The 12,882-nt window shown below is 27.0% G+C and overlaps 1 protein-coding gene across 2 annotated transcripts in view; it reads right to left on the reverse strand.

Moving 5' to 3' along the window:
- LOC114125219 (glutamate receptor ionotropic, NMDA 3A-like) overlaps positions 1-12,882 on the reverse strand; it is a 131,514-nt gene that overhangs the window by 74,854 nt on the left and 43,778 nt on the right. For both annotated transcript variants that reach the window (XM_027988766.2, XM_027988765.2), the window contains 2 exons: positions 7,738-7,809; positions 7,216-7,501 (listed from right to left, as the gene is read on the reverse strand). In XM_027988766.2, coding sequence (XP_027844567.2) covers positions 7,216-7,501; positions 7,738-7,805 — 354 coding nt within the window. In that variant the 5' untranslated portion in view covers positions 7,806-7,809. The remainder of the gene's footprint in view (positions 1-7,215; positions 7,502-7,737; positions 7,810-12,882) is intronic.

The raw sequence follows: 12,882 nt of genomic DNA on the forward strand, positions 1-12,882 counted from the left end.
ATAGTGTTTATATCCCAAGAGCTAGCGACGACGTGTTTACGGTTATATTATTTCGGACGATGATATACTATACGCATATTATATGTATTATATTCGTACACGAACGCAAATGCCGAAAAGTCGAGCCAACCAAAATGCTCTGTCTGCTGGATGAATATGGGTAGTATACCGTATCACGAATTTAGTTTTTAGTTTATATCATGTATACATCGTACGTGCGTGTATACCTCTATACGGATACTCGAGTTTGTATACATAAACAGGGTGATTCACTTAGCAAGCTCACCACCATTTTTCTTTTTCAATAATTCATTTCTTTTTTTAGTTAATAATTATTCAAAGAAGATTTTCAATTGTAAATTTAATAGAAGATATTTTTTCTGAAAAATTTGACGTATCAAAATTAATATTTGAACAAAAATTTAAAAAGTTATGAACTTTGTGCACTAATAATAATACACGTTTAGAAGAAAGTGGACTATAATGATTTTAACATTTTAGTAAGTAATTATTATTTATCAACCAACATATTCTGTGATTTGTAAAAATGGTCAAACATAATAAATACTAGATCCAATATTAAATATATATTATATTTTATATTTTTTTAAATCATTTGTATAAGGACTATTGTTCATAAAACAAACATTTAAAAACTGAAAAATCATACGTTCTATAGATTATATAAAATTATTTGCTTCATACTTTAAAGTAAACACGTGATTTCTGTTAAAAAAACCACTATTTACAAAGCACCACTTAAGTAATAAATCACATCTCGAAAAATTTTAAATAAATTATAAAGTATTTAAGTATATTAAAAATTCAAAAATCAAAAATTGAATAAATTCATTATGAAATGAAAAAAATGTTATGAACATGCCTGTTGAATCATCCTGTATATACACATAATATAAATAAACAGTTCTTTTACAACACCAACACGTCACATTTATATCCCCTATACGCTTGTTCGCTAACAAAAAAAAATCCAAGTTCGCTGTGAAAAAATATCCATGTTAACATCTGGGACGACAAAAAGGAAAAGGTCCTCGTCTGCTTTTGAGATTTTTTCTTATAAAACATTATCAGATTATCTAAAATAATATTATCACACGAACGGCGAACATTGTTTTTACCATGAACTAAGATATAACCTTAGTTCATGGTGCTTATAACCGACACGTATACCTTAATATTTATTATACCTATTATAATTATTCTTTTGGACGTGACTCAGTACCAATTAAAACTTATTTTTTTTTATCTTTGTAAATTATATTCTACTTACCATTTTAATAGCTAACAATATTTGCGATTTCTGAAACGTCAAATTTTCCACCGGTTTTTGGCTGGCGGCCGTCGGTGACCACGCTCGACCATCATACAACAATATGTTAGTAATGCCGACACGTCCGTCACGCTGTGCTCTTCACGTAACAACGCCGTTACGACATCACCGCCGCCTACGTGTTTCTTATCATTCGTCTGATTTTGACATTCGATGTGCGTGTTCTCGTGCTCCTTCAGCTACTCTTCGTTGATGTTTTTCGATCGCCATTATTGCTATTTGTTCTGGCGCTTTAGCTCACGCTCGTTTCCGATCTCATGAGAGATATTTAGTTCAATTTTATCATCCGAGTTGGCAATATTCTACGCATTAGTTTATATACGAGTGATCAGATCGATTTGTTCAGTGTTGTACATCCCGTCAAGCCGGTGCTGGCCATCGACAACGCAGTTCCGTACTCCAGTTCCGGAATTTTAACAACTCAGCCCAGGAATCAATCATTACGGTTTCTCAGCAAAGCGTTGTTCCCCGTTTCTTGTTTTTAATTGATGTATATAAATATACACGGAATACGTGTATAAACATATTTATACTGTGTATAGTAGTTCATCCATTACATACGTTTTTCACTTGTTGTTTTGTTAGTAATTTAAATATAAATTAAATTTTATTGCTAACTATTTGTTAATTCTACCCACGAAAATCCCAAAAACCGTTCTTACACGTCTGTTGGCGAAACGAGCAAATTTAGTATACAACCTCAACGAATAGACTTTTTAAATGCATAAAAGGTAGCTGGTAGACTCTAGATTTATAACAACTAAGTTTTTAAAGTTAGTGTAAAAAAATGTCTCGAAAAACTACGAAAAAAACGGTCATCGCAAGCTTCATTTTCGTTATACTTACTTATTGATCTGTTCAATTAAATTTGGCAGTTAACGTTTTCCGGCTGTATAAAGCATGCTTTTCCGTTTCATAATAATTATGAAAAAAAACTTTCATTGTAGGGTAGTTCTCGAGAAATGAACACAGCACACAAAAGCTCAATCAAATATGTTCGCCATATTGTATTGTCAGATTTGAGGAAATCACTAATGATTTCACTATGATCTTAAATTTTTAATAACTCGATGATAGAATAATTATATTAAGTTGATTATCAAAATGATCCATTGTACAAATAAATTTACTTTTTTTTTTAAGAAATATAGTGATGTAAAAAATTTGGATATTCGTTCAATTACGTATGGTGTACGAAATAGGGTGTATACATATTCCCTGATGTAGTAATAGTAAAATAATTAAATAGAATGATATATTTTGAATTTCCGCATACCTATATAATCGATGTTCAAAATAACCTTCGTCACATTAAACAACATGTCCAACTACTGTTTTATCACGATACATATTGAAACAATTAGCGAATGAGTGCTTAACTATAAACTATCAAATTATTCAATAATTGTCAACATCATGTCGAACAAATTATTCAGACCAGGTATGATTATACTGACATAAATATTGATTTGCAAGCTGTAATTTAACTGTAAAAATATGTAAATATAATTTAACATAACAAATTTTCTGTACATAATAAAAACCAAAAATGTATATTTCACTAGACGATATGAACTACAAAATACATTTTAGACACCTATCATTTAAAATTTAAATTACTAATATATTATTAAATTATGAGATAAGTCATACATTTTGCACTTCCGTAATTGTTCTCATTTAGAAAACAACAATTTTTTCCTCGGATTCATAATCATGATATTTAATTATATATTATACTCAACAAATGCTTTAATTTAATACAAAGCTTTTATCGCTTATTAAATTTATAAAGCTACATTTTTATTTTCATTCAAACCGAGGTTAATACTGTATCTAGTATTTTATTTTTTGACAAAACTCGTTAGTAATGTTAACTAAACTGTTCTGCAGCTGTTGTATACAATTAAAATTTATTGAAACATATATTATTTTATTATTAAAAATATAATATGAACAATTTCAATGTTAAATTATCACTATATAAATTATTAAAGTACCACAAGTATTTAATTTAAATTGCATCAGTAGAAGATATTAGAATGCGTGAAAACATACTACATTTCAAAATAATAGTTTGAATTAAAATACCTTAAGTTTTTATGGTTTACAAAGATGAAGCTGAAAATTGATAAGTTTGAATATTATTCAAATTAACTCACACTTATATTATGTTTACCCATACTTATAAGCATACAAAGTATTTCCATATAAATAGCAGTTTAGGTAGTACTTCTGAGTGATAGTTATAAATTATCGTTGTTTGCAGTATTATACAAGTACTTATACATGTGTCATGTTTGCATACTTAATAACTTGACTAAAGTACCTTTTAGAAATTGCGAAACAGTTAATAAAATTTAAATATCTTGTGATAAATGTAAATGCGATATTAAAATGTAATACATTTTAAATTTAAATTTATAACTGAATCAAGAATACAAAAGATCTCAAAAAGAATTTCGTAACAGGGGAGTGGTTTGAACAACTACACAACGGGTGGTTTATACTAAAACTCTATGACGCCAAAATATTAACCTAACAATGAAGAACAATATTTATTATATTCATAAAGATAATGTCTTTAAATTATATTCTAATATTGATTGTGAATGTTTTTATCGTGTATTTAAATGTATAGATATTAAATACATTTTACTAAAAATAACAACAGTAATTATTCTTATTACAAATCATCAATGATTTATGTTCATATAAATATTATTTTGAAATAACAGTGTTTTATAGAATATATCAACAGTAGAGATATATCAGTATTATATAATATTAAAAAAATATATATTTAGGTAAATCTAACCATATTATGTACATTTTAGATTCTAAGCGGAGCAAGGAATGTATTGGTTTTACAATGATACTTATTTCTTTTTTATTCTATAAACACTTTTGTCCCCCTAAACTTGCTCAAAAGTACAAGTGTATCATATTTTTTGAAAGGTTATGTTCTTGAGCTGGTACTCTAAAGAGGTCATTTTTGGATTTTTGAAACAGTACTCGAAATAAAAGCGGTTAAAGGAGAACGTACGAGATCACGATTTCGTAATATTAAATAATTACGGACAACTAATTACGGCTTTGTTTATCGCCATAGAAACAAATATAATTAAATAAAAAAGATCCCTTCGTCCGCTCAGAATCGTTTTTTATCAAATGCAATCATATTGCATTCAAATCGAATACCTACAGTAAAATTACACTATCCTGTCCGAGAACCAAAGGAACGATGGACAAACATCCACCACTGAAATGCGCTCACCTATTTACATAGGTAAGTACCTACTTACCTACCTAGTAACTACCTACCTACATTTTTTTAATTTTTAATCGGAGCATATGTTGTACACTAAGTGATGTATAGTATTGTCTATTGTAAATTGTAACTTTCTCAAACAAAACTTTTTCTGAAAATAATAAGTTATTCAAAGATTTAAAAGAAAAAAACCTTTAATCGGTTGAAAAAATATAGATTGTGCTTCTCTTTATAAAACTTAATAATTAAAAACACAATAAATTTAACGTTCAATCTTATTTTTATTTTTGTTCAGTACATATATATTCCTCATTTATGGCATACTTAATATTTTCTCATAAAATTAACAATATTCAATTTTTATTTAACCGTTTTGTTCTACTGAAATATTTTTTTCTGCACAATATTTCAATTATAACAAATATAATTGAATCTGAACGCAGGACTATTTGCAATAATTATAATGGTATAATATTTATGTATATATATATATTATTTTTATTTGAAAGATTTTATATTTTATAAATATTGTAGTTTTAAGATTGCCATTTAATTAAAAAATATTACTAAGTAGTATAAGTTTTCTGTACAATTATTGTCACTACATTTAATCGTATGAATCCATTGATTACTAACATTGTATCTTATCCTTCTACAATTAACCAATAATCAAAAATGTTAATTGTATATACATCTAAGCGTATCTATATAGAGTTTTTGAAATTTACATTGTCTTTAAGTCAATATATCATACATTTATAATGAAATAACTTTTAATTAATGTATTATTTATTTATGTACCTATATAGATTTGATTTTGTACATTGTTTCTCTTATAAAAATAAATATTTTTAAATAGATACCAACTATTTATAAATGTAAGTACCTATATGTAATAGTATATGAACTTTAATGCATATTAGTAAATAATCAACACAGATACTTAGATGGTATTTAATAAAAATTATAAATAATCATCGAGGACATAATCTATTATTACCTATACTATAAACGAAATAATACAAAAATAACAATCTAATAAAAAAAAAATGAAGTACAGAAATAAAGATTAAATAGACATTAAAAAATAAATAAGTAAGTAAGTGCTTCATAATTGTGATGGTGGACATCTTCAGATAAAAAAATAACTTTGATATTAGATATATAGCGCCAAATTCATATAAATGGACACTTGGACACCAGCTATTACACAATAGTATGATAAAATGAACTGTGTTTCTAACAAAATAAAACATATAGGCCAAGTTCATTTGCCAAATTAATACATTTACAACTACAATTCAACAAAATAAGCTATACAGCAAAGAAAAAATAAATCTACAACAAAAAAGAGGACAAAAGGTACGTTTGCAAAGCAAGTTTAGTACATGTTCACAGAAAATAAATTAAAGTTGGCTCGTATAATAGTGTAAAACATGTTCGGTGTTTCAAATGAGTTCTGAAACGATAGGTAAGAATTCCGTTCCACGCAAAATACTCTTTTATATAAAGCCTCTAGCCAACACGAATAAATCATAAATTAATTAAGTCAGATCAATCAACATTTCTCGTATAAGTATTTACTATTCAAGAAAAGTAATTAAAAAACGTCGTAGTATAACCAAAGATATTAATTTACTGCAATTTTTAAACAAACCATATGTGTATTACTATTATGTTATTGTTTACGACTATTTTTTTTTAAATTTAAATTGTTTTCAATAATTATTTGTCAGTGGTGGTGGCAAAAAATGGCACATGTTTACTAAATTTTAACGAACTTTAATATTTTTAATTACATTGTTAAATGTTATATTCAATGAAAAATAATAAAACAAAAAATCAAAATTATAATATATTTATGTAGTACCTAATTATAAACTATAGACAGTTTAGATCTTACTTTCTAGACATATTTTCAAGATTAAAAATATGTCGAATTCTTTACTATTGCAGTTTACGTCAATGTACGTTTATTTTTCATAGTGAATGAGATAAAGACAGAGAAATATATTAGTGTATGAAATTAGTAGAAATACATATCTAATATTTAAAAATTTATCATCCGATGATAAACTAGAACTGTAGACACATTAAAAATATAATTTAATGGCTGAATAATGTTATATACAATTATAAACAAGATAATATGGAAAAATTCTTAAATACTTTATGGGTGTACATGTTGTTTTAAAAATCTCACCCTGTTACCTAACCTCACCTCATATATATATATACTAACCAGTCTAGACAAGTGCATTTTTTTACAGCAGAGATTAAAAACCTTTAGTTCGTGACCAAAAAAAGGTTTGCAACCCATTGTACCCATTGTAACCCATATAGCTAATAATATTTATGCGAGCATCTTCCATAATATTTTATTATATTTTATCTACATTAATTACCGTGTTACGATAAGACAGGTAAAAAAAGTTATGCGTATTATTTGTATTGAATGTGTAGAATAAACTCCCGAAACGAGCACATATAACCATATCGGACGGTATCTCGAGTTCCGAAATTTCATGATAATCGATTCTAGATATTAAATGCCACCTGGGCGAACAGAGACAGTAAATAAATAGAAACTTACCTGGTCAACTCGTTGCACCGAAGGAAGCCAGAGGACGGGGATCTTATACTTGGTCGCAGTTAGAGCGGGCATCGATCCCACCGGTTCAGGTATGAGCAGCAGACATGCGACGATCGTCTTGTTCGCCCACAGATCGAGCACAGCTTCCAAAGCACCCGTGCTGAACCTGTTGGCCGGCATCTCGGCGTACAACACCTTCACCGACGTCGGCAACGCTCTATCCATGGTCCTGAGTAACAGCGAACCCTGGTCATGGCCGTGGATCACCGATACATACACGTGATTGCTATGCACGCAACGAATTTGCACGGGACAAACAAAAAAAAATCGATTAATTGAAACACCGGTCATGGTTTTACGTATGATACTATGGTGATTATGGTATTATCATAAAAACGCCGGCCGACGTAATGTTATTAGCACAAATCGTAAGAAAATTAATTTCCAACGAGACGCACAAGATGTGTCTATTTAGCTAGGAATAAGGTAGGTAGAATCTTTTAAACTGTGTATAATGCATACCTGTGTGACAAGACGAGCGGTAACAGCATCAACGCTGTCATCAGCGCCACGAACGAACGCCAATTCATTTTCCTGTCAACATGAAATAAGTCGTAGTTAATTATAAAATCAAAATGTTATTGAAAAACACTAAAATAAATTATATGCGACGACCAAAGAGAAAATTGGATTATCAAAAAATAATAAAAATATATATATATATCAGGTGATCCGGACATTATGTTATACTTTTTGATTGCTATAGAGTGAATCGGATTATTATTACAGCGTATGCAGGTATGCATAAAATATTATCAAATCCTCTATATTTCATCGTAAAAAATATTCTCTTTAGATTATTTTTAACACCGGTGATTATGTTTTAGTATGAATATGAGATACGTTAAAAACGTAGAATATTATAATTGAAAAATCGAAATATGCGACGTAGGTGCTTGATATTAACAAGAAATGACATTGAATTTATTAACAATATATTATTACTGAATTCGGTTATGAATAAATGTAATTTCTATCTTGTTATATTTTTATGAAACTAAATATTCAATATATTTTCAGTTAACGTTGATTGCACTCTATTGTATGCAATATTATATCATTTTGAAAGTTCAGAAAATATATATGGTTTTTCATAACGCAAGTTAGAATTTCCACATGTTTTAAAATCGATTTTCAAACTTTAAAGTACCCTTAAGAAATTCTAAAAGAAAAGATAATAAACAAGCTACCTATCTAGTTCTGCGTGTAAACGAATGACGTGCCAATGCAGTACATACGACTCATAACAGTCATAACCAGATATAACTGTAGAGCTGTGACTGTACACTCATATATTACGAGCAATCGATCGTGGTATAATAGTGATTTATAATTTATTTATTTATATACATTCCATATCTATAGGGAAAAATATAAATAATAATATTTATATATATATATATACCAATCCGTGTAACATTGATATGTCAAATTTGTTAGTTTTTCAGAGAAAGAAATAATATAAATAAAATAAAGCTGTAATAAAATCTGTCACATATCTGCAGTTATCCCTAGAGTCTATAATACGGTAGCTGTCTGTCTTTGATTGATGTAGTACCGTACATGAAATAATAGAACAGGACCTAGTTATTCAGACATTAAGCTTCATACAGGTTGTATATTTTAGCAAAATACTAGGAATTACAGTAAACAATTGAATTATGTAGTATTTTTTTTCTATTGAATTCTCCATCTATTTTTAATTGCTTAAAATCTCTAACACAATATTTTTGAAAAAATTAATCCTCTCGTATATAATAATATTTTTTTCATATATTTTCTAGCTAGATATCTCAATTAAAGATAAAAATAATACATGTTCAAGTTAAATAAAATGTAAGTAGGAAGATAAAAAATGTGCACATTAATACATTTTTAAATAAACTTTATGGGTTTTGTTTTGTTTTTATTTAGAACAATTATTAGTATTTTATTCCATCAAAATTACTATTTCGTTGTTATTATTGTATGATAAAAAATAGGATACTAAACCTTAAAATCCCATAGATATGTTTATAATAATGAAAATAGTATAATATGATTTAAATATATTTATGAAAAATGTATTGATTAAAGAGTATTATGTAACTTGAGTTCGTAGTGGGAACAAATTTTCACGGAATCTTTTAAAACCATAAAAATTTTCAAATTATTTTGTACTTAAATATTCATAACATTTTAAATTTAATATCTAATACTTGAAAATGTAATATAAGATTTATTGTAAGTTAAGTTTTTCATTGGAATCAAAAAAAGGTTTTGCATAAAGCCACATACATTTTTATGAGAATTTTAATTTAAAATGTTGACAACATCGAATATTTAAACGTATAATAACGATTCGTCCACTAACGATCTTAGTTATTATGTTGTAATTAAAAAAACATAAATCACACGAGTTTAAAACTTATCACCATTACATGTATTATTATTATTAATAGATAATGAAATTTTTATATTTAGACTAATTTTAAGTTACTATGGACCTATTCACATCATCCGTGTTATAAGCTAATAACAAAAATACGAGAAACAAGAATATGATATTATAATAAATATAATATAGTGTATACTATGATTTTTGTCAACAATTAATTTAATATACTGTATTTCTAGTGAAACAATAAATTATAAGATATTTTTAGAAATAGCTGAGTATCCGGATACACATAGAGGAAATGCTAATAATCGTTTTTCGTATAAAATGATTTATTATTGAATTAATATTTTACATACTCATCAAAGTGATTAAATCAATGAAAAGGTACACTTAAAACCTACTATACAACTATATAGGTATACAGAAAAGCAATCTTCCCGGATTTCCACTTCTATTTTAACTTTATCGGTTAACAATTAGAAAAGAAATATTTTAAAAGGGAACTCGCAAAATTCATATTTTCCTGATATGACTAAAATATTGTCAACAACAAACTTCCATAAAGCCAATGGATCAATTCGTTAAGTGTTTTAACAATAATATTTACCTGAAATATATACTTATATAACGAAAACATGTCACCGAACAACCCAAATTGTAAAATAATGTAAAACTTGTTGCTCTAAAACTTCACTTAATTTTTAACTAACTTAACATAAAAACACTATCACGTAACCTTTCAAGATAAATCCCTAAAAAGTGTCTAGTAATTAATATTGTTTAAACATTTTAAAAATCAAAAATTTACAGTAAGTTTGAAACCAGACAGAACATATAGTAGATATAGCTCGTGAATATCTCTGTGTGATGTATAACATCAAATATACTATAAAACCACAAACTAACCATCGAGTTTAATTTATTCTATGATAAGAAACACTAACGAACAACAGATACTTAAATTTGCTTGTGATCACAAATAAAACTTCCGATTCTTAGTTAGTTCTAGAAGAAAGATAAAAAAACGCAAGAGGTACATTATATTACTTTTGTTTAAATTTTAGACCCTTTATTACTTCAAAAATGATTCCAAAGTTTAAATAAATTTGAATATTGTCAAAGTTTCAGCACAATATACGAATTAACTATAGAAAGTTATTTATAATATTTACAGTCGAGTTATTAAATTGGCAACAACAGTTCAGAGAAATTAACATTCTTTTTCTATAAAGATTTTTATTTTTTAAAGTTGTTGATTAAATGGAATTAGTTCTATTATTTGTGGTAAATATTAATTTTATTATATTCAAAAATATTTAATTAAATTGTTTTAAAATTATATTAGTTTTTCTAAAAATATAAATTTCTACTTCATTATTTACAATTAAACAATTTATAGTGTATTCAAAAAATTAATAAGATTACACAACATATTTTAAGTTCATTATTATACTATACAAAACATAATTTTACGAGTAAATTGATTTTCATTAAAAAAAAAAAAAATTGTTAACACTGTATTTTAAATAGTATCACATTCATTTTCATATAATAATGACTTATTTCATTTATAAAATATGCATTTAATGTAAGCTTGTTTTATTTTTAAATTGACCATACCATACAAAACACTAGGTAGGTACTTTAAATGCAATGCTTTCTCTTTTTATTATTGTGGTGTTTATTATAAACACGGACTTAAATTTATATTTTATTTGAATATTATTCTAATTTCATATTAAGTTATAACATTCGTCTAAATAGATACTCAAATATTATTCGATTAAAATACTTATATTGTTAAAAAGAAAACTTATTTTACTTATTTTATAGTTCTTTGAATACAATATCTACCCAATACATAAATGTTATTAAAATATGGATGATCAAAATGAAATCAAGCTATACTCGTATCTATAACTGTACTATAATAATGTTTATTGGAGAAAACTGTTTTTAGAGTAAAATTTCTATTTGTAAAATGATAGAACTATAAATGAGTTATAAAACAGCAAAGGTATAAGAAAATATTTTGAAGAAAAACCGTATAATTCTACACTGTAGAGTGAATGTGTACAATGATAGATTTTAAGGTTTACAGTGTGTTATTTACAATTTTAAATTTATAGCTTAGTACTCCCTTGGTGCCTTAGTTACTAAAATTTGGTATGTTTAGTTAAACTTAGATTGTCATTAAACTTAAAGACATTGTCAATAAAAAAAATAAATAAAATGCCATTCTCGAATCTTCTGAGAAAACTTTGATTCTCCCACGTATTGGCATTGTGTTTTATTTGCTTTTATAAAATGCATAAGAAACGTCAGAAACTTTAAGTCCACCACTTTTTAGAGACTTTTGAACGATGCTAAAAAAAATATCAATTTAATACATACACATACCAACCACTAAAATCGGCGAGATCCGAAATCGATAAGACATAATATCATATCTGAACTGTGTGAGAATATCCTTATTTTATATGCATATTTTTCTTTATTTTTATAGGGTTGTTTCTAGACGCTTTTATTTTATTATTATTGATGTTGCGTTAAGGTTGAACGAAAAGATATTGTCATATCCATATAGTTAATTTTAACGTGGTTACTTTTGTCCACCAATCGTATTTATGCGGCACAGCTGCTATAAATACACATAAGCTTATGTGGTAACGTAGGTACACATAATATATATGTATAGTTTATACTCATATCTAAATACTGAAATAGGATAAAACCGCAAGGATTATAGCTGTAGGATCTGAATTCGGCACGAATCAAGGCTTAAATGTACTTCACCAACCCTCTAAAGAATTTTTCTTTTTGTAATCTATATGTTTATTCTTGTTGAAACGTAATGAATATTAAAAAAAAAACAGGTAAAAATTATTCTTAAGACAGTTATAAGTTAAAAACTTAACAGTAATAATTCTAACGGTATGACGCGATTCCTGTTGCTAATGAGCGATAGTTGTTACTTTTACAGTGTTAAATTTTTAAAATATATTTTGGAGCGAAAATAACGTGGGACTATTTAGAGTGGTCCACGTTAGTGATCCCAAGTGTGACCAAAAAAAATTATTTTACCTTGTGACTTAATCTGAGGTACTTTTCTATAATATATATTATGTAAACTGTATTGGGATAACATTGACTTAAGTTATCTTTGAGAAAATAGCTAGCAAGCGACCAGGACCGGTCTCTGGGTATTTGTTAACATGGAAATATCC

Source organism: Aphis gossypii, chromosome 1, assembly GCF_020184175.1.
Source record: "Aphis gossypii isolate Hap1 chromosome 1, ASM2018417v2, whole genome shotgun sequence".
NCBI lineage: Eukaryota > Metazoa > Arthropoda > Insecta > Hemiptera > Aphididae > Aphis > Aphis gossypii.